Below are 26414 nucleotides of genomic sequence, written 5' to 3' on the forward strand. Positions count from 1 at the left end.
GTGGCACCTTTAAGACTAACAGAAGTATTGGGAGCATAAGCTTTCGTGGGTAAGAACCTCACTTCTTGCATCTGAAGGAGTGAGGTTCTTACCCACGAAAGCTTATGCTCCCAATACTTCTGTTAGTCTTAAAGGTGCCACAGGACCCTCTGTTGCTTTTTACAGATTCAGACTAATACGGCTACCCTTCTGATACTTAACATCACTCAAGTGATTGGGTTTCCACCACTTGCCTTAGGAGACAATTCCACAGATTGATCAAACCATACTGAGATATTCTGCTTGCATTTCCCCTTTCTCACTTTCATCCCATTGCTCCTAGTTACCACCCTATATAGTTCCTCTCTCCTTGGTGTATACATCCTTCAGAGTTGTATCAAAGTGACCATCAGCTCTTACTACTGTAACCCTCCCCCTTCCCTTTACTCCTCACCCCAGGATCTGTTATCTTCACACATTAAGATAGGTTATGTGTTAATTTAGGCTCAATCTCCAAAATCCTCACGCTGACAATATTCTCACTGAAGTCAATGGGAGAAAAGACTGAGTAAAAGATGAATAAGGAGCTCAAGATTAAGCCCTGTAAGCTCTTCAGGGTAGAGGCATTGTATTCTATTTGTCTGCTAAGCACCACGCACATTTATGATGATGTGTAAATAAATCATCATGTTCCCCACTTAATCACTGCTCAACTGTGTTACACACGTTTTTTTTAATCCTCCTTGTAAATCAGTCCCTCCAGCCTTCTGATCAATTGGTTGCTCTTCTCTGAAACCCCTCCAATTTGTCAGTATTTTTAAGTATCTTTTGATGGCACTGAATATGCTAATAAAGAAAGTGGTTGGAATGGGATGGATTACAGCACATCTAATAGCTGACAACTGGCTTCTTCGGGGCCTCTGTAGGGACTGCAATGCTGCCACCTTGGAAGTAAAAGGGCTCAGAACACTCCTTTGCTGACATGCAACTTTGTCCCTGATCAACATGAGCTCAGCTGATATGATGAAAGTGTGAGAACCTCTTGGCACCTGCTCAACACTGTATCCACAGTCACACCCAGATGCCCAAACTGGCAACTCTATGAAAACGTACTCAAATGGTTTTATAATACGGACTGAGCTAAACCTGCTGTAAGAAGGTGGACAGATATTCAATAGCAACCGCTGCGTCTATTTAACATTTACCACACCACTGTATATCTGCCTTACAATGATATCTGAGACTGCCCTCTGACAGCACCTGTGACTTCAGGTAACATCTTCAAGAGTCCCTAATGAGTTAGGACCTGAAGTCCCATTTTCAAAAGTGACTGAGACACTTAGGAGCCCAGGTCCCATTGACTTTCCCCCGATCCAGCTAGCCAGTAATCTATATTGATATTCCTTTATCTATATCGATCCTGCATGCTGCTGAGGTGGGAGAGAACACAGTGGAGCTTTATACAATGCTTTTCACACTCCAGATATCCCAAATCGCTTACCCCCTACACTCTTTTCTTTTTGAGAGAGAGGGGGATTGTGGGGGATTGTTAATTTCCACTTGGACAACCATACCCCAGAGATTCATAGAAAAGACTAGTAAGTTTAACATTTCCTCTGCAGAATGGCACCTTCCTAGCATTGCAAAGCAGTCAGCATCTGGGATGGGCACAAGCTCTGGCATGGGACACAAACCCATGCCTTTCTAGTGTGTAGGAAACAATCTTACTACACAGGCAGCCATACTAACATGGGGCAGTAAGAATACACCAACTGTGAGCATTACAAGCTTGCTCCTGTTATCAATGAAGTCAATGGAAGTTTTGCCTTAAAATGGGAGGCTCCCCAACCTTCCACTGCATTAGGATTAGGTGAAAACCTTTCACCAAACACTTCTCCAGTATCCTGTCTCTCTACAGCCTTAAAAACACCAAGGAAAAGGGTGGCAGCACTGCTGAAACATACATGCTCAAGGACACTACAGCTTGATGCACCAGTGTGAAGTCAGGAACTTTCTCCAACCATCCTCTAGAGGAGGGGACAAAAATGCATATTTGCTTGTGAGAAGGGGAGGATCTAAAGGTTCTTGTGATGTGGTGGGAGCAAGGTCTGGACCAAAGGTGGCCAATGCTCTGTCCCCATTAGCATGTGAGCATGGTGATCAGGGAAACCGCCTACTCAGGTGCTGCTGCTGGAGAGAAGGAACTGTCACATCAATTTCACCTGCACAGAAGAATCCAGGCTGACATCATCACCTTTCTTACCTTCCCATCAGTCTAATTCCACCCTACCAGCTATCTGTCATAAAAACGGTCATACTAGTCAGACCAATGGTCCATCTAGCCCAGTATTCTGTCTTCTGACAGTGGCCAGTGCCAGGTGCTTCAGAGGGAGTGAACAGAACAGGGCAATTTATCAAGTGATCCATCTCCTGTCATCCAGTTCCAGCTTCTAGCAGTCAGAGGTTTAGGGACACCCAGAGCATAGGGTTGCGTCCCTGATTGTCTCAGCTAACAGGCATTGATAGACCTAGCCTCTAGGAATTTATCTAATTCTTTCTTGAATCCAGTTGTACTTCTGCCCTCCACAACATCCTCAGCAACAGGGTCCACAGGTTAAGTGTACATTGTGTGAAGTACTTCCTTATGTTTGTTTTAAACCCGCAGCCTATTAATATCGCTGGGTGATTCCTAGTTTGTGTGTTACGTGAAGGTGTAAATAACATTTCTTTATTCACTTTCTCCACACCATTCATGATTTTATAGGCCTCAATCATATGCCCCCTCAGTCATCTCTTTTCCAAGCTGAACAGTCATAGTCTTTTTAATCTCCACTCATACGGAAGCTTTTTCATACCCCTAATCATTTCTGTTACCCTTCTCTGCACCTTTTCCAATTCCAATGTATCTTTTTTGAGTTGGGGAGACCAAAACATCACACAGTCTTCAAGGTGTGGGTGTACCATGGATTGATATAGTGGCATTAGGATATTTTATGTCTTATTATCTATCCCATTCCTAATGGTTCCTAACATTCTGTTAGCCTTTTGAATTGCTGCTGCACATCGAGCAGATGTTTTCAGAGAACTATTCATGATGACTTCAACATCTCTTTCTTGAGTGGTAATGGCTAATTTAGTCCCCATCATTTTGTATGTGTAGTTGGGATTATGTATTCCAATGTACATTACTTTGCATTTATCAACACTGAATTTCATCTGCCATGTTCTTGCCCAGTCACCCAGTTTTGTGAGATGTCTTTGTAACTCTTCAGAGTCTGCTTTGGACTTAACTATCCTGAGTCAATTTTGTATCATCTGTAACCTTTGCCACCCCACTGTTTACCCCCACCCCTTTTTCCAGATCATTTATGAATACGATGAACAGCCTAAGTCCCAGTACAGATCCTTGGGGATCCACTATTTACCTCTCCCCACTGTGAAAACCGACCATTTATTCCTACCCTTTGTTTCCGATCTTTTAACCAGTTACGAAGCCATGGGAGAACCTTCCCTCATGACTGACCTCCAATAAATCAGAGTCACTGTCAGACAATTAGGCCTTCAAAGTCAGCTCTCTCTTTTATGCAACATCCCCCTCCCAGCAAGTAACTCCATCAGTTGAGACTAATGCAACAAACTGGCTCCAACAGCTACAGCCGCCCAGCCATGGTGATGGCATTCAGCACACCTGCCACAGCCTCAGCAGCTGAAAGCCAGAAGAAAGGCCAACCTAAGGCTTCCAGAGTGGTCATGCTGGAGCTCTCAATGTCCCAATGAAATGCTCATTTACCAAACTGGAGAGGGGAACAAATTCCTTTCCCCTATTATTGCCTCCTCCTTAGGGGAAACTCTGAGCTTTCTGAAATGTTTCAAAAATAGCATCCTGTTCCCCATCTTCCGCTTTGGATACATTAGTTACCAGGGTGCCCTGATACTACAGAGATGAGTATGTTAGAAATGCCACAGTCAGATTAAATTAGATTAAGTAGGGGGCCTGGAGAGACAACAATGGGATCAAACTGTCATTTTACAAAATTGTAGCTATAGTTATAGCATTGTGTCTTAGTGGTGAGACAGTGGCACTGGTACCAGTGGCAGTAAGAAAGTAGTGACCACTAAAGTACAGTCCTACTTTTAAAAGCAGAGCTGTTCCCTGCCCAGCATCAGAGTTGCTGACTTCAAAGACAAAAGAAAGTTTCCCCAGCTTCTTGCTTCTGCTAGCTCTGCAGAGCCAGCCCAGCAACGGGAAAGGAAGCTGGAGTCTATTAGCCCTGCAGAGGCCACACAGCTAAGGGAGAGGGAGCGATCTCTATTCTTAGCCCCATAGAGATGAGATAGCTACCAGAGCGTTAGCTGATGCCTATTCTGACTTACACATCATTAACAGAATCATTACATTGCAGTTACAAGATGAGATTCCACCCTCAGTTACACCTTTGCATTCCCACTGAAGACATGAGGGTTGCCCAGGTGTAAATGAAAGGAGAATCTGGAGACAGCAGGGTTACCCAGTGTCACTGAGGGCAGCATTTGCCATGCACAATCTTTATCAGAGATGGTGATGCAGAAGCCACAGAGAACCCAGCATGATTTCAGATCTTAGGTTGAGTCAGAGATAGCAGCTACCGATAAATCATTTTACTTCTAAGAATATTTGACCTGGATCATTGAAGTAGCATGTGGGGGGTGGGGGTAGAGGTCGTGCTCCATGTTTAACAGTCACTTTGCAGAATAGACCACATTGCTTCCATTGTGGTGCTGATATGTTTCCACTTCCCCCACCCAGCACCACATAGAAACGATCACATAGCAATACTATCTTCCCACTGCCCTATCACTAATGTGACCACAATGAACCAGATCAAGCTTACTTTCGCTGCTCTTTGACTTGGTTCAGCTGAACCATGAAGGAGATGGAATTTATATTCTCCTTGCATATCTTTATGGATTAACCATTTTGCCCTTTCAATTGCCAAGTGTTGACTTTTTTCACCCACAGCATGTTTGAGGTGAATGAACCTCCAAGATCTAGGCCTGCTGCATTTGTAAATGCCAAACACACTACAGGAGCTTCAAATTCACTAGTCAATAAAGCTATCAGATGTCTTGTCCAGTTCTGACCTCAAGAAGATTGGGTGTCTCTATACATGGCAGACCCATCGTCATTACTTGTTCTGCTTCTGAGGCAGGGGGCTGTCTTCTGAGAAAACACCAATGTCTGGGGAACTCAGCAAGCTCACAAGATTGGTAAGGGTCACAGAAATCCCCTTCAGATTGCCACCTGATGTGCTGAGACTACCTCTGAGCCTGTTTTCCCTGGCAGCTTGGGACTTCAGTACCCTGTCTTGTTGAGCCAGACATGCTAGCCTGCTACAAACACAGACCCAGGTCTGACCCACATGTCCCACAAGCTGCAGGCTTAACTGAAAACAGCTTAAGAAGTGCTCCTGTCTCTAGCTACCAGACCCCGAGTTCCCAATGGGATCCAAACCCCAAATAAATCTGTTTTACTCTGTATAAAGCTTATACAGGGTAAGCTCATAAATTGTTCGCCCTCTATAATACTGATAGAGCACAGCTGTTTGCTCCCCTAGGTATTAATTACGTACTCTGGGTCAATAAGAAATAAGTGATTGTATTAAGTATAAAAAGTAGGATTTAAGTGGTTCCAAGTAATAACAGACAGAACAAAGTAAATTACCAAGCAAAATAAAACAAAAACATGCAAGTCTAAGCCTAATACAGTAGGAAACTAAATGCAGGTAAATCTCACCCTCAGAGATGTTTTATTAAACACAACAGCGACATGGAGACAGAATCGCACATTTGTGTGTGTGTGTGTATATATATATATACACATACACAGAGAGAGAGAGAGAGAGAGAGAAATCACTTCCACAAGAGGAATGCAGTTACTTCTGGGGTAGTATGCAACAGCTGCTTAGCAAAACACACTAACAATAGTTTGGACCAAAAAGTGAAAATTTGAAACTTGAGGAGGAAGGTAAGGAGATGGCATATAATTAGCCCAGATTAAAAATTTGACCATGACACAAGATCCAACACTCCTAATTAATCTTGCATGAAACCTGTATGGTCATAAAGTAGACAGGACTGGGCTTTACATCTCATGTAAAGAAACAGCAACTCCAGAAGCACAGCACTCCCTAGCACCACTCTGGGACCTACAGTCAGTAATGACTCAGAAAACATTGAATCATCTCTATGGCTTACTGCAGACCCTGGGATTTCTCTGGGCACTGCCCACCCAGATGACATGACCAGACCTGAACCTGCTTAGCATACAAGATCTGAGAGGAACACAGCACAAAAAAGAAAAAAAACAAAAATAACCCAAACAAAGAACTAATCAGTAAACACAACCCTGGAACCCCATTACATTTGCTTTCATTTTTGTAAATCCCCATCTGCAACAACATTTTGTTGGCTCATACAGACAACACATGCCATTAACGGATATCTGGGAGCTGTTAGATGTTAGTATCCAGTTGCCCAAAAGAAGAAGGAAAGGAAAGAAATCTCCTCCATAGACCTATTAATCTGCCATAACGAGAGTCTTCATAATTAATTTGTCCCTAACAGTTGCTTTGTAATGGTAGCGAGAGAATATATCAGGAATAGCAATTACCTCTGGTGTCAAAATGATGAAGAAAATAAATGTTCAAGCATCAACAAAATACCAACGCCTTCCCCACCCCTCCCGATGGTGGGTGACAGCACTGCACATTGGAATTACAGTGCAGTTAATTACTAGGCATGTTGTGACTGAGAATTCATTTTCCAACTTCAGATGAAATTTGTTGAGCAATGCGGGTGGGGAAGGGTGGCAGTGGGCACCTGTCATAAGGGTGGCGGTTGTGTGGGGAATGGCCTAGTCTATGTACTGCTTCTTCTTTAATTATCTGCACATATGTCCCACAATTATAAGCAGTCAACAGTGTATTTATATATTTAAGGAACTTTCTTTCATTAACTGCACATATGTCCCACAATTATATATTTTTTAAGTAAATGAAAAAGTCTCACCACAAAAGGAGAGTGTGTTGTGATTTTTGTAAATAATAGACTTAAATAATAATAATAGGAAATATAATGGGCTTCCAGGGTGGTTTAAAAAAATCAGTTTCTTGGGCCGTGACTTCATCAGATTTCACCATGCTAAACAAGCTGAGGTCGGTCAGTTCTCAGATGAGAGACCCTAAGGAGAACCCAGGATGCTGCAGAGAGTGGTGCTGGTGATATAATAGGTGGCCAAACTGGACAGTCTCTACGCAAAAGAATAAATGAACACAAATCTAATATCAGGAATCATAACATTCAAAAACCAGTAGAACACTTCAACCTCTCAGTAACAGACTTAAAGGTGGCAATTTTGCAACAGAAAAGCTTCAAAAACAGACTCCAACGAGAAACTGTTGAGCTTGAATTAATATGCAAACTAGACACCATTAACTTGGGTTTGAATAGAGACTGGGAGTGGCTGGGTCATTACACATATTGAATCTATTTTCCCATGTTAAGTATCCTCACACCTTCTCGTCAACTGTCTAAAATGGGCCATCTTGATTATCACTACAAACATTTTTTTTCTCCTGCTAATAATACCTCATCTTAATCAATTAGCCTCTTACAGTTGGTATGGCTACTCCCACTTTTTCATGTTCTCTGTATGTATATATATCTTCTTACTATATGTTCCATTCTATGCATCTGATGAAGTGGGCTGTAGCCCACGAAAGCTTATGCTCAAATAAATTTGTTAGTCTCTAAGGTGCCACAAGTACTCCTGTTCTTTTTGCGGATACAGACTAACACGGCTGCTACTCTGAAATCTTCCCTTAGGATTAGTACTGATACAAGCAATGCTAGGAATTCTGCTAAAGAAAAGGAGCTTTGATCTGTCAGCTTGGACACGTGCTGTGAGCATAATAAACTGTAGCCTGGGAGACTAACACTCAGTGAGGGAGAGTAGGAGGGCAGCTCCAGATGAACAGGTGGTGAATTTACCTGCCACCTCAGGACACATGGACTCAGATCCCAAGTGAAAATAAAGAATTTGGTGGGTCGTAGCCTAGTTCCTAATGACCGCATTGGGAAAAACCACTGTACAATTGGCTGTCTCTGGGCTGGGAACACTGACACTGCAGGGTGTGCTGCAGGTCCAGACTGAGGTGCAGAGTTGGGGATAGGGATGGAATAGGATGGAGGTACCTAGGACATGTCAGGATTGAGGGACATTAGCAGAACTAGGGTCAGGGCTAAAATGAAAGGGGTACAGGGCAGGATTCAGGGGCAGCAGCACTGAAATAGGGTGGGGAGATGTATCAGCACAGCTGGGAAGCAGGCTGGGCTGGAATTGGAGGAGTGCAGGTCAAAATTGAGGGGCACCAACAAAGCTGTATGCAGGAAGCCTGCATAGTGTTTGGGTCTAGCCAATATTGCTAGCTTCTTACTTTCCTAAGCACCAAATTAAAAAAAAAAAAAACACCTCACCTCTCCTCCTGGTCCAGACTAGTCCCCTCTCAGAGAAGTCGCCAAAGAACAAAGAAATCCATGGATTAATCTGATTGACACTGGTCTCAGACAGTACATCTACACAGCAATTCATCAATTACAGCTAACTCAGGCTGTAAAATTGCTGTGTAGACATTTGAGCTTGGGCTGGAGCCCAAGCTATGGGAACCCTGCAGTGTGCAAGGAGACAGCTCAGACCCCTTTCTCAGCTCCCCCAATTCCAAAGCCAGGTTTCATTAGTGTTGTCCCTTGGTCAGGGATCACTGCTTCCTGCTCTGACAGCACATAACTCTCGAAGCAGACTCTGCCAAGCCGAAGCCAAGGCCAATGCAAGAACCAGGAGTGAGGAGGCTGCACTGAACATGGGAAGGAGAGGGGAGACAGAAGAATAGGGAGGGAGATGGGCAGTGGGCACGCAAGTCACCTCTTGTTGGGCTGTGGAAATCCCTGTTGCCTTGAAGCGGGCATGGTGGACATACTCCAGCAGTGAAATGACAGCTCCCAAACTTCTCCTCTCAGAGCAACCCACAATCACAAACAAGTTTGGAAAGCCCAATGCAACCCTACAATAAACATCCAGCCTGCAGAGCATAGAGCTCAATGATAGTAACAGTGGGTACATGCCAGCAAACCTACAATAGAAGCTGTGTGTGGAGCCCAGCACCCTACAATAAACAAACCTGCCTGTGGAGCTTGATGCCCTTGAGCATACAATAACAAACCAGCACGTACAGTTATTCCTGTGCAACCCCACAACAATAAATCAGCTTTCAAATTCAAGCCCCTGGGGCAGTAATTATAAGGAAAAGTTACTTTACCATTATTTTTTAAGATACCTTTGTCAGTGACCCCTTTCAATGCACTTTGAAATTCAGCAAAGCTGGCAAGACAGTAAATGGATCTGTGGTAAGGGGGATAATTCAGAAAGCTCTCTGGGTGTGCAAGTCCATCATTAAAATGTGGCTATGACCAGCGCAGGGCCTCTGTAGAGATGACTCTTGTTTCTGTGTTTATCTGCTCCCCAGGGGTCATTTCCAAGTCACATCAGCTCAGCGTACTGACAAAAACAAGTTGTTATTGGTGTCAGCCCTGTCTGGGCGATACAGCTGTGGAGGTGGGAGCCCGTGCAGCAGGCAGAGCAACTTCCATCAGCAGAATTTGCAGCCACAGAGACAGGGCTGTCAAAGGGCTGCAGCAACATGAGGGTTCCAAGGAAGCTGGCTGCCATCTTGGATTCACGCCTACTGAGAAAGGGTCTCCCCGTGGCCACTTTGGCAGCTGGGATTCTGATTATAAATGGCTATTTCAACAGGAACATACAGACCCACGTATGAACACACACACAGATGCCTACAGAGACGTGTACAAAGATACACAAGCATTTGTCCAGATGCTCACATGCGCACACACTTACTTACACCAACACCTTTCTAGACCGATCACCCAAACAATTCCCTTATTCATTAAAAGGGGCCACCACAGCTGGTCGTGAACGCTCCATTTTGTTTTGTCCCTGAACTAAGTCAGCAGCTGCTGTAGCTCAGAGAAGCACAGATTCCTTCATCCTAGCCCCCGTCTCACTCTGCCTGGTACAGACAAAATCCCTCCCCACCCCGTGGTGCTCAATGGATGGAAATGAAGGTGATTTCTCTCAGGACAGGCCTTTCGCTCAAGTGTGCAAACAACGTGGCTCCCACATTAGCCCCCAGCGCCTGCCTAGGACCCACTAAGACGCCTTCAACATTCATGCCAACCTCGGAGAAGTGTCTGTAAGTCACTGCCCATTACAGCTATTCCCTGGGCACTGACATAACAGGCTAAATGAAGACACTGGTTTGACAGGTAAGATAATTGTGTGTTACCCTCCAGCATATTCCTTTATCATACGCACTTTGGGGAGAATCAGATAAGGTCACTGGTTTAGCACAGCAAGTCTACAGCATTTATCCCTGATATCCAATGCTAGCCTGGACCCTGGTACTCAGAATATCCCCAATATCCAATGCCAGCCTTTTCTCCAGCATTTATGCATCCCCATTATCCAGGGGACATCATCTCAGTACCAAATCCTGAGCACAGAGTGGTTTGACTTTGTGTGCAAGGCCAGTCTCACAGAGGTCTGGCCTTCCTTCAATCACACATTATATTCAAAGGTAGCACTGAATGTTTGTAAGCCTCGTCCCCAGGATGGACAAAAACACCTCAGCACACCATGCTCTCAAACTCTCCATGGACACACAAAGGGGTACATACTCTGGCCTTACCTGGCACCAATTGAGGGCTGTCCTAGAGATTCTTGGATCTGCAAGATTGAGCCAGATCTGGAAACTTCACTACATGGTGCCTGCCACGTCACCATCAACCATAGTCATTATCAAAAGCCTCTGACATCCAGCATAATTTACCTCTCCTCCCTGTTTTTCTGGCCACTCCCACCTTCTTAGTGGCATTTGGGTAGTCAGTGCTTTTTCCTGAGAGCCCAATGTGTGCACAAACAGCTTAACTGGACCTTTCCAATGTGCACAACCTGTCTCTTATCTACCGTGATTTTAACCTGGCATCAGGTTGATCAATTCCCTCATTGTCTTTAAGTCTTCACAGGCCTCCCTAGTCCTGACTAAGGTAAATCATTTTGTCACTTTGCCTCCTTTTCCAGATGGTTATTAAATATATTGAGCAGTGGCACATTTATCAAAAGCCTTTAGAAAATCTAAAGGAATGAGGGCCATTGGTTCCCCTTTAACTCTTTCAAAGATACTCACCTCTGGAGGAGATGCTGTGAGTAGGCAGAAGGCGTGTCTGAGAAGGCTCACCCACCCTTGTTAATAAGTCACACAACCATAGGAGATTTTTTTCATCCTCTGCCGCTTCAGGACATCCAGAGAACAGCACTGACCAGCAGGGTTCTCCTTCATCCTCAGCTGACAAGGAGACTGACTTTTGCTTTGCAACTCAAGGTGCTGGATGTAGCTGATGGATTCTTTTAAGGTTTGGATCCTGCACAGCTAAGAGACCCACCTTTCTCTTTGTGCTTCAGGTCAGCTGGAACATTCAAGGCAACGGTCTCTAGGTTTCAATGTCAGGAGTAGGTGGGTGGTGTCAATTCAGGACCCTTGAATCTGTAAGTTGTTTCCCCTATCACTCTGACAAATCTCAACTTTGCTGACCATCAGGGTATGTTCCAAGGCCTATCTGTCTTCTCAAGCTTTTCTTTGGGTGGAGGGGTGTTGGAAGTGGGGTCTGTAGATTTTAGTGGGGAGTTATTATTGCAAGCTGACATTGGTAGCATTTGGAGCATACACTGAGTTCAGGACAGGTATATCTTTATGAACTCAAGATAAAAAAAGAAAACAGGCTTGAGAAGCATGACTTATCCTTACCAGCACTGATTTGCCCCAGCAATCTTTATGATTCTCTTAGCTATTGTTCTCAGCCTGAAGTAAAACTCTTGGGTTTACAATTCTCAAGCCAACTTTAGTTTCTAGTTTTAAGATAGTGTAAATGGGCCCTCACCTCCTGAGCGCCTCTGAGCAACGGCATGCAGTACCACAGTCCTTTTCTCCCCCCTAGTGCTCCTGCAGGTTGCCAGCTGACTTTGGTGGGTCTTCAGTGGCTTGGCCCTCAAGCCAAGTCACAGAGGTCAAAGTGAACCCCTACCAGGGGTCTAAAGAGTCCAATACAAACAGTCCCTTTGCCCTTGGTAGGGTCTTCAGCCTCAGCTCTGGGCCCTTTAAATTCAGCCCTTTGTTTGGGCTCCCAAATAAGGCCTGCTCCCTTTTCCAGTTTATGCCACTTTTCCTGTGGTGGTGGGGGAACCAAGACCCACTCACTACTCCGGGTTCCAACCCAAGGACCCTATAAACAGCAGCCACATGCTGCTCACCTCAATCCTTTGCTGCTAACTCACGGGGCCTCTTCCTGATGGACCCTTTTGTCTCTAGCCCCTCCACAGACCAACATCCTCAGGCCCTTCTCCCTTTTCAATCTCAGTATAAGTTTAGATAGCCATAAACTCTGGCTACCTGCCAAGCTCCTTTAGCCTGAGAGCACCACCCATTTTCACTCCTCTGCTCCCAGGCAGGAACTGACCTGCTAAAGCCAGGCAGATCTTTTTACCTGAGCCAGCAGGGCCATGATTGACCGTTGCTAACGCTTCTAGCCTTTGGACGACCAGGGCTCTGGTTTCCAAAATGGCTGCTCTGGAAAGTCCACTCTAGGTATGCTTGGAGGACCCATGTTTGCTGCTCTTTTCCTCAGAGCTTGCTGCTTCATGGAGAAGGGTGTCATAGGACAGTAGAGGGCCCAGCAGGTAGCTGCAAAGACCAAATATACCAATAGATGGATATATCACTGGCCACCCTCTGGGTCGTTTGTTTTAATAACTGCTTTCAAATAAGCCACACAAGCTGCCAGGAGTTCAGCCATTTGGGTCCTCAGACAGATGCCATCTGTTCCTGGGGCCTAATCCAAAGCCCACAGATGTCAGTGGAACAGGCCCTTAGTCACGGACTGCAATTTAATTTCTCAGGTAGTTCCATCATCTGTCTTGTTTTTGATGCCCCTATCTTTGACAGTCACTCCTTGAATAAACCAGAATATGTATTTGCACCCTCCTCCTCTGCAGTAAAAACCAAGATAAAGAAACGAATCTCAACTGTGGACTTTTTCAGGCATTTAGGCAGGAACCATCTCTCAATGTGTGTACATCACCTAGTACAATGGGATCCTTATCTCAGATGAGGTCTCTAGGTGCTGTCAAAATACAAAAACAAAAGTAATAATAATCACCTCTTTCTTCACTCTGATTGCTCCCTTTACATGCAGGAGTTACAAAAGGTTCATGGACTCACCTACAGACTTTCTGCAGCTTGTGCTTTAAGAATGTCTTAGTGCTTCCATTCCTACATTTGGCTAGATGTTCCTCAAATTTCCTCTGGCTATTTTTTACCTTTAAGAAGCTGTAAGGAAACAAAGCTACCAAATAGTCTGTAACCGAACAGTGAAGGAACAGCCCCACCTGGAGGCAAGAAGCAAGAACGCATGTGAGACACAGCCTTTTTGTTACCATGAGGGTATAGGGGAAAGAGAGAGACACAATCACAAAGGAGCCTGCAGATAATCAACAAATCAGACAGTTTCAGCTGGTGGAATGATCCAGTGTGTGAGTGACATGTTCACAACTTGCTGCTAGGTTCCTACTGCTGGAACAGATGTCCAGTGACCATTTCAGACATGAAGGTGCAGGAAGTCAAGTTGAGACTAAATGAGGTGTCATTTACTGCCTCTCACCTTCCTCCTCTCCTCCCAGGAAGTGACAATGGAACAGACCTTTTCTCTGAACAAAACACCTTGAAGTGCGTAACAACGTTCAGCTAAGCCCACAACCTGATTGGCTTAATATCTCTAGCGCTTCAGAGTTCAAGACCAAAGTAACACTCACAAATGGGCAAGTCCATTGATGGGACTGAAAGCGGGGGAGGAGTATCTTATTATAGGATTTATTTTATCTGTTACATTTTCAGTTCTAATGTTTCCCACGTTGACAGGTGGTTCACTAGACTGTAGCACTCACACCCACACAGTCCCCAAACCACCAGCTGGCCATTCTACATAGAAGCTGGCCATGCGACAGCACTCACTGATGATGAAGAAGAGACATAATAGGGAGCACAAAATATGGCAACTGGCTGGCTTAGGATGTTGGGGATGGGACATGATGCTTTTTGCCCTCTCTGTCACTGGTTACAAGCCAGTTCACCATCTAAAGGCAGTTTGGTCTCATGGGAAATTAATTTGAGGTTCGCAGATCAGTTCACCACAAACAGAGGGTTTTTTTGTAATGTTCTCACATGGCCACACCAACTCCCTTCTCATCAGCTGACATGGGCCACAGAGACTCAGCTCACCTCACACCATAGAGAGGGTACCTTCAGCTCATAGAGGAGACACACCGGCAGGGATATCTGTGGGAGGATCTTATGCTCATGAAGCTGCGAGGGGATGGTGCATCATATATTCCCTAACAGAGCTGTTCTGGAGCAGCACCATGGAGAGCTCCTTGGAACGTCCCTTAGCAGGTGCAAGCAAAGCTTCAGTCTTTAAACTTCAAACTGTTATATATTGAATCATGAGAAATTAGCATAGACATAGGCTCCTTCTCCAGCCTGAATCATCTGCAAGTCTTAAGACATCTTTACACACACTTCCCTCTTCCTTCCAGAGACAGGAGGCTCCGGAAATCTGGCCACTACACCAAATGCCAATGTCCTCTTTATAAATGCCCCCCTCATTCAAGAGACAAATACTACAGCTTCCAGGAATAGCCTCCCAAGAGCAAGAGCTCTGTATTTCATATAGTGGCAGCAGAAGGTGGAAGCTTCCAACTAATTGCCCAGGTCCAATAACCAGCAGCTTGACTGAGGAGATCATCCCAATTCTGCTCTCAAAGGTAATTAACCTTCCCGAATGATTTTTCCCTGACAAAGCAATTCTGAAGCCAACAAAGTTAATTCATGGACAGATTCTAAATATGTCCAGAGACTTCCTTAGTGCAGATTCCTTCCCTCCTCATCTTCCACTACCTCCCTATTAACATATGATGACATCCATGTCCTCAGCACCTACATTTTACACTAAACTGATGCATCATGGGATTTTTGTCCTATTTAAGCCTGTTGACTGTGATGGGTTCTCGCTGGGGTGCCACCTGGAACTGGGGTACCACTAAGCCCTCTGACCCACCAGCCTGGGCTCCCTTTCACACTGTGCTGCTGTGACAAGCTGCAAAGCCCTCCAAGCTTGCACTTTCACCAGCATCACACAGGTAGAGACACACCCAGCTGTGGTTACATGCAGGCTCTCTAACCATTAGCCTCACAACATAGGACCCCAGAGCAGTACCATTCTGCCCTGGTCAAATCTGGCCAGTATATGGGTTTAATACTCAGTCCGCCACTCCCTCAATGTGAAGAGGACATGCACACTTGTGGTAACGAAGCTGAGATTTCCTCAGACACCTTAGTCAAACGCGCGCTGGTTTGGATTAAAACATAAAATAAGTTTATTAACTACAAAAAGATAGATTTTAAGTGATTATAAGTGATAGCAAACAGATCAAAGCAGATTACCTAGAAAATAAACAAAAAACGCAAACTGATCTTAACATACGAGATAGGTAAGATATGAATTAGCAAATTCTCACCCTGAATGATAAGCAGGCTGGCAGATTCTTAAGGCACAAGCTGCCTTTGCTTTGCAGCTGGGGTTTCCCAGGTTTTCATACATAGGCGAGAAATCCCTTTCGCCTGGGACCATCACTTCCCCAGTTCAGTCTTTTTTCCTCAGGTGTTTCCAGGTGTTTTGTTGTAGGGAGAGTGAGGTACCATCAAGATGTCATTTCCCCCTTTTATATCTTCTTCCCACTTGCTGGAAAGCTCTTTTGCTGTGACCTGAGTCAAACAGTTCCCATTGTGCAGTGAGAGGTTTTTACTGTACACAGTTCCTGGGGTAATCCTTGTGCTTGTGTGCATTTCCTCAATAAGCCATTAACATTGTTCGGCCTTTTTACTGTTGTACCTGAAAGGCTGCTTGTGGGTGTTTTCAACCTCACAACATGTTTCAGTAACACATACATAGCCAAACTTCATAACTTCACATACAACAATAGTACATACACACCAATGAGATATTAATGTCTAGCAGATCAAGACTTTTAGAATGATACCTCCCAAGGCACACTTGATACAAAACATATCCTAATTACATGACTGTTGTGAATAAGGAGGTGCCAGGGTGTCACATCGAGCATGCAGTATTTCTGTACCAATGGGCAAGATGGCACACACCTAATTGCTACCACCACCACGCTTTGATGCAGCCATGAAACAAACTTTGTGCTTTGTGACACCTTCAGAAAGACAACAACATCCATTTATGAAGTGTCAACAGTGGCACCCAGATGCTATTGTGATGAGCACGTTCAAAATGCCCCAGGGTAGGTAAAAGAGAGATTAGAGAGACAGGGACATTACGGAGAAGCTGTGTTTTCCCAGAAGGAGAGGCTGTGTTTTCCCAGAAGGAGAGGGAACCTGAAGAAATGTCACAATTCAGAGAAGGAAGGAAGACATCAGGTAAGAAATCTCCAACCTGACAAAGGTGGCTGAGCTGACATCCCTCATCTCTCCTGTGATCTGAATGACACATGAGGGCATGAGCAAGAGGCAATGCCCACCTTAGCATGTGTCCCACCAACAACAAGTTAAGCAACTAGCAGGAATGATCAGGACCATATCATAAACCTGTGAAAGTACTGATCTCCTGGGATGCTCCTGACATTGGACATACACATACATCCTACTAAGTATCCAGTGTCTCCAGAGCTAAACATGGCCACAGATGACTGCAACATGACTGGATCAGCACTTACTGGCATTAGCAGCAACTGAAGAAAGTGCCAAGAGTGCCATGAGATTCCTCCCTGCAAACTGAAGATTAGGGTTACCCTGCTTGCCAAGCCACCAATATAGATTGGAAAGGTTGCTCTGGCAGGTGTGAAACTTACAGGGCTTATGCCAGTTTCACTCCTGATACGGACAGCTATAAGTATCAGCAGAAGGAGTGGCAAGGACAGGGCTCTTATCTCACTTGGTTGCTGGGAAAGGACATGGAGTACTAGCAGAGAAGTAGCTCCCCACACCTCCTGGCTGGAGCAAGGGCGGGGAAAGGGAAAGAAAAGTGAGAGCATCAAGCTGAGGTTTACAGATCTCAGAGAGACGTGGCTACATCCCAGCTCACACTGTTGTCTCACAGGAAGTAGTAAATACTCCCCCAATTTGCTGATCATAAAGAGGTGCTGAGAACTGCCTGGCTGAGAACATTAGCATCAAAAGTGGCCCATGAGGGACAGAAAAAGAGAGTGAGATTGAAGAGGTTTCCTTGGAGCTAAGTGAGAACCTCGCTATGAGTCCCCAGGGAACCTGTTTCTTTCTTAATCTGCTTTGTATTTAATTGTTTCCTAATGACTATGTCCCTGTTTGGCCCCAACAGGCTCAGGAACTGGTGCTGCCACTGAGGTTTCCTGTCTCTCGACTGAAACAGTGGGTTATTCAGGGTCTCCCGTTTAGCTGCTTAATAGAAATTATTATTACAGAGCGAGCATCGTGTTCTTTGTATTCCAGTAGCACCCACAAAGTGCTGTATACGGTCTACACTCGCAAGCAGACACAGTCCCTGCCCCATGGAGTTGGCAGACTAAGCGAGCGAGCAGCATACAAAGGGCAGAAGACATGGGAGGAAACAGCCAGTCAGAATATATACACAATATTTTAAAATAAATGCCAGCTATCCCCAAGTCACTCTCTATTGGGCCGTTGTAAGTTGGCTAGTTTCTTGTAGCTTTGTTAGCTAATGTGGGCATTGATGAGGGATGGGAGGCAGAAGGTGGTAATGGCCGTTTAGATCAGGCCAGGCCTGGATGATGAAACACAAAAATAGTCACAGGAGCAGCACAGAAACAGGGGGTTGAGGCTGGCATCACTGCTGGAGTAAAAGGTGGGGTGGGGAGGCTGACAAGATAGGAGATGTCGGTGCCAGATTGAGAGCCCTGAAGACTTCTGTTTATCCACCGAACAGGTGTAACATGGGCAACCCCCGGGGCTGGTGTCCCTCAAACACATACTGCCACCTGCCAGAGCACCATGCCCCTGACCTGGAGGGACTCACCCTCAGGCTGAGAGGGCAATGCAGTCTCTCTTGGCCACTGTTGATGGCCAACAAGGGACCAATTAGTGCCAGGTCTGATGGTGGATTTTCTGATGACTTATCCATGAGGCACCAGACAGAAACCCAACAAACACAGCCCACAGAGACCACTGAATAGCTTTCAGGTAGTAAAAGCTTTCAGTTACTACCCACCTGGGGCTGGACTGGGACCAGTGCCCAAAAAACAAAGGGCTCTGTATGCCATTCCCCAGTCCCACTGCAGGGTCATTGTCTTCTGCATATCTGACACTTTGCTAGCTCAGCCATCCCAAGAGCGTTGCTAGAAGGCCACATTCCTAGTTATTTTCAGCTAAAACGCTCCTCTCCATAATACTCCCCCAACAGCAAGACAAGCCAGGATACTACGCTCACTGAAGGAGTTTCACCTGCTCATGCTATGGCTGAATTTGCTTCACAGCCTCCATATCCCTGGCTTTCCCCTCTCAGCAGCCTAAGACTTGAAGAAAATGCAGGCCATGGTGCTAAGCCCTCTTGCATCGCACTGACTCGCTCTGCCAAGGCACAAGTGCCGACTCAGCTAGTCTTGGCTGCCAAGTGGGGAGAGCACAGCACAGCTCCAGTGAACAGGGCCCTTTTCTGATGCCCAGAGCACAAATCGGCAAACCATCAGAAGCAGCATGACAGAGGTTAATGAGGCCATGGAGACACACGGCAAAAGGTCGGAGTTTTGCAAGGGCTGCTGGGAACAGCTGTCAAACTACAAGCAGTCTGCAGCATCGGCAACTCCACCACCTCAGCTTCTCTTAGAGCAGCTACAACTCGGCCCTTCTGCAGACTCAGGTTTCAAAGGTACAGTCTTTTTAAAACACTTCTAATGCTGGGGAAGGTGCCAGATTGACAAGCCTGGAATCTGGAGGCTTCTGAGCCAACAGCTACAACTTAGGCAGGGGCAGAGCAAGTTTCCTCCCACCACACTGCTCACAGGCCTGATCAACTCTAGGGGAGTTCAGTCTCCCACTCAGTCCTTGGCCACTACTCTGAAGTTGCCAATGCGGGGGGCAGTTGATTATGATGGCAGGTCATGTGCTGTGCACACCTGTCCACTAGGAACTGGACTGAGAACCCACCACCTTTATTCACATAGACTAATGGACAGCTGCCAGAAGGTCGTGATTTTCACTCACTAACAACCAGTGCTGGATTGGACCCAGCATCCAAGAGTGAAAGCCATAGTCCTCAGGGCTACTGGAGAGTTATGGAGATGGGAGAGACACGGGCAGACGGAGAGAGAAAGCTCCAAACTCCCAAGTTTGTCACTTTGGCATCTACCACCAGTTTCTTCAAGTGCATCAGTGACACCCACCTGTGATTAGAAGAGCTACAACACTGTTTCTTTAGTCGAAGGGGAAGGTGAGAGCAACCCTAGGCAGGCTGCTCTGCAAGACACTTCTAAGCACTTTGCATTAATTAAAGCCAAGTATATGTTACTAAATACTAAGAAGGGCTGTGTGGTGCACTGGTGGTGGCAGTAGGGGGATGGGTGGCCCAATCCACTAGTTCTTCACCTCAGGACACCGGAGTCTAACTCCTAGATGTGTTAGGTGAAAAATTAAACAGCCTTGGTAGTCCTATTGCAAAATTACTGCCTAATATGGCATAGATCAGCTCAATCCATATTCTCTACTCTGAAGAGGCCCCAGGACTAGTACAGCAGAGGGGCTGCAGGGCAGGGACAGAACTGAAAAACAAGGATCTGTGGGTCAGGATTGAAGGACACTGGCAGTGCAGGTGGGGAGGGCCCAGAACTGAAAAACAAGAGATCTGCAGGGCAAGTTTGAAAGGCCTTGGCAGAGATGTTGTAATTTATAATCTTCGTTCCTGTCACTACAGATGCTATTTTTATTCATATTAATTAGTTACATCAGAACACAGTGACAGAAAGCCTGGCAGCAAAGAGTCCCTTAGATTGCCCAATTACTTCTCTATTTCTTCAGGGATGCTCTGCAGCCCTGACTGATCCCAGAGGATTCACCACTCGTCCACCATATCTGCCCCATTTCAATTCACTCAAACCTTGTGTTACAGCCCCCACCAACTAACTGGCCAAGCAGGACAGAGACAAGACTGTCTTGCTGTTGCTAAGCAACACAAGGCCACCTGCCTTCCCACTCCCCCAGCAGCTCAGTGGTGCTCCACTTCAGTCTAAGCAGCAAGGAGCCTGAAGTGGGAATCGAACCTGCTTTCATCCCAGTGGCTGACTGACTAAGGAAGTAGCTTGGTGAAGTGCATTGCCTTTGGTAGAGCTCTCTTTGCTTGCCAAGCCTCTGGGGGACAGAGCCCTGTGCTATGGTGATGTTACCTGTGATTTGAGGTAGGCATACTCCTGTGATCCATACGGGACACTCCGGAGAGCAGTGAGGTAGTCATAGGTGATAACAGCTGTCTGAAAACCAAGCCAGAAACAGTATGAAGACTCTGCAATAATCTCTGATCAAGCCAACAAAGCTTTTATTAAAGGGACTCTTTCGATTTAGCTTTAGGCCCTAAATTTAATTTTAGTTTAAAATAAAAGGGTCACAAGGAACAAAAAGTAATACAAATAAAAATATTCATGTCAATGAAAATCAGTGGTTTACACTTATGGAAAACTTCCCTGCAGGGCAGGAAACTCAGTAACATGGCGCTATGAAAAATAAGTAAGACTCTGTACTTCTAGAGCACCTTCTATTCCAGGCCATCAAAGCACTTTACAGGTATTAATGAATTAATTAAATATCCCAACCCCCCTGGGAGATAGGTCAGGATAATGTCCATTGTCCAGATGGGGAAAATCAAAAGGACATAGTAGGGAAGTGACTTGCCCAGTGTCACACAGCGAGTCAATTGCAGAGCCGGGAACAGAACTGAAAGAAGCCTTGATACCCAATCATGTGCCTTATCTGCAAGCCAGGCCCACCATATATGACGAGCAGAATGTGAAACTAACTAGAAACAGCCTGAGGCTTGCATGTGAACGGGAGTCTTTCCCTTTTCCTCCTACCCAATCCCTGCAGCCAAATCCAGGATTGGCAATGTCAGAATAGCTGCCATGGTGTCAAATTGTGATGTCTAAGCTATTACTCAAGGGATGGTACAGTAGAGGTCAGACTAACACCCATCCACATCACAACTACTCCTGTGGTTTGGTAACCGATTAGCATTTACAGTCACCTTCACTGGTTACGAATCACACAATTCAGTTTGTATCCAGGTAGCAGCTTTTCTACCATTGTACTCACACCTACTACACTGCCCATCCATATTCATATCAGTGAGTGCTGGGAAAACCTGGGCAGCTAGCCCTTCCTCCTGGCCTCAGCTGGGGAGAGAGTGGCCAAAAGATATGCATACAGAGCAGCGCAAGGGGCAATGCTTTCTGGGATGTCCAGTGCACAGAGAGAACCAGACAACCTGGTTACAAAGATAGAACATGGGGATCCAACTACAAACATGCAAACGAACAATGTTCTGACCTGGTTAAGGAAGACAACCATGTAGCCAAGCTACTGGCAAGGGTGAAACACTCTTAGCTATCCTAGTTATTAACCCTGTTAACAATGTGAGTGAGTGGATACAAACCATGTTTGGAGTTGACCAGGCAACTGGTTATACACTAGGTTAAAAGTTGTAATGTAGACAAGGTAACCCTTTTCAAGTGCCTAAGTGACTGATGGGCCTAAGTCCAAGACAGACTTACACTCCTCAGTGCCTAAGTTTCATTAAAACCAATGGGGAGTTAGGCTCTGAAGAGCCTAGTTCACGTTTGGAAATGGGACTTAGATGCTTTTGAAAATTTTATCCTAGGCCTAAAGTTTCTCTCTCTCTCCACAGTCAGGAAGGGCAGGAATGGAGATGGAAATATTCAGAACAATTTCACGAAGTTTTTACAGCATTGAGCATGGGTCACTTGCTGTTATGAACCAGTTAATAGCAGATTCTCTGTAACTGGAAGTCTTTTACTCATGATTTGAGGATTTCAATAACTCAGCCAGAGGTTGTGTGTCTATTACAGGAGTGGGTGCATGAGGTTCTGTGGCCTGCGATGTGCAGATCAGACTAGATGATCACCACGTTCCCTTCTGGTCTTAAAATCTATGAGTCTAATTGTAGCATTTGTGATAAGAATTCCCATCTGGATTTCAATCCCCACTACCACGCTTTGTAATGACAGGAGCCTTTGCAAAAAACAGATCTGGAATCAGATTTCCAAACATCTCAAAACTTATGGGGCATTTGATTCTGTGGTGGGATGAATGCCCAGCACCAGTGTAAAACTTGATGGGCCCCTTTACACAAAGTACAGCTAACATGTCCACAAGCCCAACTCTCTGGAGACAAAGGAAACAATGGCATTTCTGCGTTAGAAAGAGAGTCACTAGAAATGAGCAATGGGCAAACTGTGGAGGATTCAGACAAACCTCTGTCCAAAGCTCTGTGCTCTGGGGTGAGGTTGGGAATCAGATACAAACAAGGGTTTTGCTCTTTCCTTTTTGGACAGAGGTTTCTGATATTTCCCGGTTTTGAAGTTAGAAACCTGTTAGGAGAAGCCTTTTCTTGTGATTTTTCAGCCCTTCCTGTCCCTGCTGAAGCCAGGAGCTGCAGAGGTACGTGAAGAAGTATTTGGAGAAAGACTTTACCAAGCATTTTCCAACATCAAAAAATAGCTTTGGAACAGGGGGACCTTTGGATCAGCTTTGGGTGAAGGTTTGGGTTGGTTCGTATGTTATCTCTTGTCCATGATGGTAATTATCACTTCCAACTTGAAAAGAACCAGCTAACAGATTGCCCTGCATTACCGAGGAAGAGGAAATTTAATTAAGCAGTTACTAATTACATCGTAATCTTGAACAACAAATTAGTATTACGATGATTCTGATCGGCAACTCTGACATTGCTAAATCCCCAAAAGTGTCTGAGATGCACTTCAGCTAAGACATAGGATGTTAACTTGATGCTTTCTGAAAAGGCAGAGCCAGTGTTAGACCCTGAAAGAGGCAGAGGGCAAACAAAGCAGCTACATCAGATTTCTAATGCTATCCAGAATGCAGAGGTTTTCTTTAAAAACAACAAGGAGTCTGATGGCACCTTAAAGACTAATAGATTTATTTGGGCATAAGCTTTCATGGGTGAAAACCTCAGATGCATCTGAAGAAGTGAGGTTTTCACCCACGAAAGCTTATGCCCAAATAAATCTGTTAGTCTTTAAGGTGCCACCAGACTTCTTGTTGTTTTTGTAGATACAGACTAACACGGCTACCCCCTGATATTTGAGGGTTTTTTTGACTTGCTGCTATCCAGGCCCCTAAGAGCACCCCACTTTCATCAAAGACTAGTTCTTTGCACTCTGTGCTCCAGAGGAACTGATCTTCATAGATGTAAGACGACCTATGAGATCATCCAGTCCCTCTTGATGACAATGCAGGATTGGTGCCCATAGTGCATTTCCCAGCCTTTTGTTGAGTCTAGTTTTAAAGTTCTCAGAAGATGGAGCTTCCACTTTGAGTCATCCAACTGCTGGCTTCCCACTCCCCTCAAGTTATCAACTGATCTCCCCACCTCCTGGGAGGAGGTCCCCACTCAGTGTTTCTGCCTCTCTGTGTTTTCTCTCTGCTGGGCCCTCAGAGACTGACCAAGCATGAGCAAAACCCGATTCCCCAAACCTGAGCTCAGGCAAGAGTTTTCCCCCAAACCACATAAGCAAGGAAGTTTAACAAGGACAGATGAATACACATGGATAAATTAAGAACTGATGCAAACCTTCTAGCAAAACTCAAACTCGCCAGAGGTTTGAGAATATAGTGGCAGGTCAGATTTGTTGTCTTCCCTCTCCACGTCTTTTTTTCATGTTTACAGCTGTTGCTGCTGAATTTGGCCTGCATATGTCCCTGGAGACAGTGCCCCTAGCTGCAGCCTGGCTTTGGCCCAAGAGGTTGAGTTAGGCATCCAGACTTTTGGGTACTTCTCTGAATATAACTTTTGAACATTTTGAAGTTCAACTACCATGAGTGAAGTCCCCCTCCCCCGCAAATCACAAACAATTATGGGAGCCCACTGACCTGCTAAGTAGGGGTCTGCCCAGGCTGGATTAAGGGATAGGCATTATAAGTCCACATTGAGGTCCCCCACTCCCAGAGGCACATGTTTGCAATAGAATCTAAGCCCTCATTTTAAAGAAGTCTCCATCCCTCATGGTTGGGGAGAAACACTTGAAAACGAAGAAGTTAACCCTTTTTACCCTGATAAAGAGCAGGTTGCTAGGGCAGGGAAGGCAGAGGTTATTAGTGCAACAGCATGGCAGAAGCTCACACTGGAGCAACCTGACCATATGGGGCCTTGTGTATGTTAGAAGAAATAAACCATTTTAAAAAGTATTCCCCATATTTTAAAAAAAGAGTATTCCAGTACTTACAGGGGCTAGAGACCACCAGCAGATTTTTCTGTGGGATATTGTTTGCGGCTGCTGCTGTAAAACCCTGTAATATGTGGAGGCAGCATGGTCTAGTAGTGGATTGAGCCTGAGACCAATGGACTGCTGAATTCTAACAGCTCTGCCACTGACACCCTCTGTTGTCATAGGCAAGTCACTTCACCTCTCTATACCTCAGTTTCCCCTGGGGTGTACAGCTGGTCAGTGGTGTTTGTACAGTGAACATAAGAACGGCCATATTGGGTCAGACCAATAGTCTATCTAACCCAGTATCCTGTCTTCCCACAGTGGCCAATGACAGGTGCTTTGAAGGGAATGAACAAAACAGGCTGATCCACTCCCAGCTTCCCGCAATCAGAGGCTACGGACACCCAGCACATGGGATTGCATCCCAGAGCATCTTAGCTAATAGCCATTGATAGACCTAGCCTTCATTAACTTATCTAATTCTCTTTTTGACCCAGTTATACTTTTGGCCTTCACAACATCCCCTGGCAAGTTCTACAAGTTGACTGTGCGTTGTGTGAAGAACTTCCTGTTGTTTGTTTTAAATCTGCTGCCTATTAATTTCATTGAGTGTCCCCTAGTTCTTGTGTTATGTGAAGGAGTAACAACATTTCCTTATTCACTTTCTCCACACCATTCATGATTTTTTAGACCTCTGTCATAGCCTCCCTTAGCCGTCTCTTTTCCAAGCTGAAAAGTCCCAGTCTTTTAAATCTCTCTTTACAAAGAAGCTGTTCCGTACCCTTAATCATTTTTGTTGCCCTTCTCTGTACCTTTTCCATTTCTAAGATACGTTTTTTGAGATGGGGTGGCCAGAACTGCACGCAGTATTCAAGGTGTGGGCATACCATAGATTTATATAGTGGCATTATGATATGTTCTATCTTGTTATCTATCCTTTTCCTAATGGTTCCTAACATCCTGTTAGTTTTTTTGACTGCCACTGCACACTGAGCAGATATTTTCAGAGAGTGAATCCAAGATCACTTTCTTGAATGGTTACAGCTAATTTAGACCCCATCATTTTGTATGTGTAGTTGGGATTATGTTTTCCAATGCACGTTACTCTGCATATATCAACACTGAATTTCATCTGCCATTTTTTTGCCCAGTCATCCAATTTTGTGAGATCCCTTTGTAACTCTTCAGAGTCTGCTTTGGATTTAACTATCATGAGTAATTTTGTGTCATCTGCAAATTTTGCAACCTCCCTTTTTTCCAGGTCATTTATGAATAAGTTGAACAGCACTGGTGCCAGTACATTTCCCTGGGGGATACCACATTTACCTCTCTACATTCTGAAAACTGACATTTATTCCTACCCTTTGTTTCCTATCTTTTAACCAGTTACTGAGCCATGAGAGGACCTTCCCTCTTATCCTATGACTGTTTGCTTTGCTTAAGAGCTCTGGTGATGGACCTTGTCAAAGGCTTTCTAAACTCCAGGTACACTGTATCCACAGGATTACCCTTGACCACATATTGTTTTCCTTTATAAAAGCCATGTTGACTCTTCCCTAACAAATCATGTTCATCTATATGTCTGCTAACTATAGTAAAGAACAGAATTTCAATCAATTTGCCTGGTACTGAAGTTAGGCTTACCAGCCTGTAATTGCCAGATCACCTCTGGAGTCTTTTTTAAAAATCAGCGTCACATTAGCTATCCTCCAGTCATCTGGTACAGAACCTGATTTAAGTGATAGGT

The 26414-nt window shown here is 45.0% G+C and overlaps 1 protein-coding gene across 3 annotated transcripts in view; it reads right to left on the reverse strand.

The window, feature by feature from the left end:
* ADCK1 (aarF domain containing kinase 1) overlaps positions 1-26414 on the reverse strand; it is a 125256-nt gene that overhangs the window by 90013 nt on the left and 8829 nt on the right. For all 3 annotated transcript variants that reach the window (XM_034769260.1, XM_034769262.1, XM_034769261.1), the window contains one exon: positions 20594-20677. In XM_034769260.1, coding sequence (XP_034625151.1) covers positions 20594-20677 — 84 coding nt within the window. The remainder of the gene's footprint in view (positions 1-20593; positions 20678-26414) is intronic.

This window comes from Trachemys scripta, chromosome 4 (assembly GCF_013100865.1).
Source record: "Trachemys scripta elegans isolate TJP31775 chromosome 4, CAS_Tse_1.0, whole genome shotgun sequence".
Lineage (NCBI taxonomy): Eukaryota > Metazoa > Chordata > Testudines > Emydidae > Trachemys > Trachemys scripta.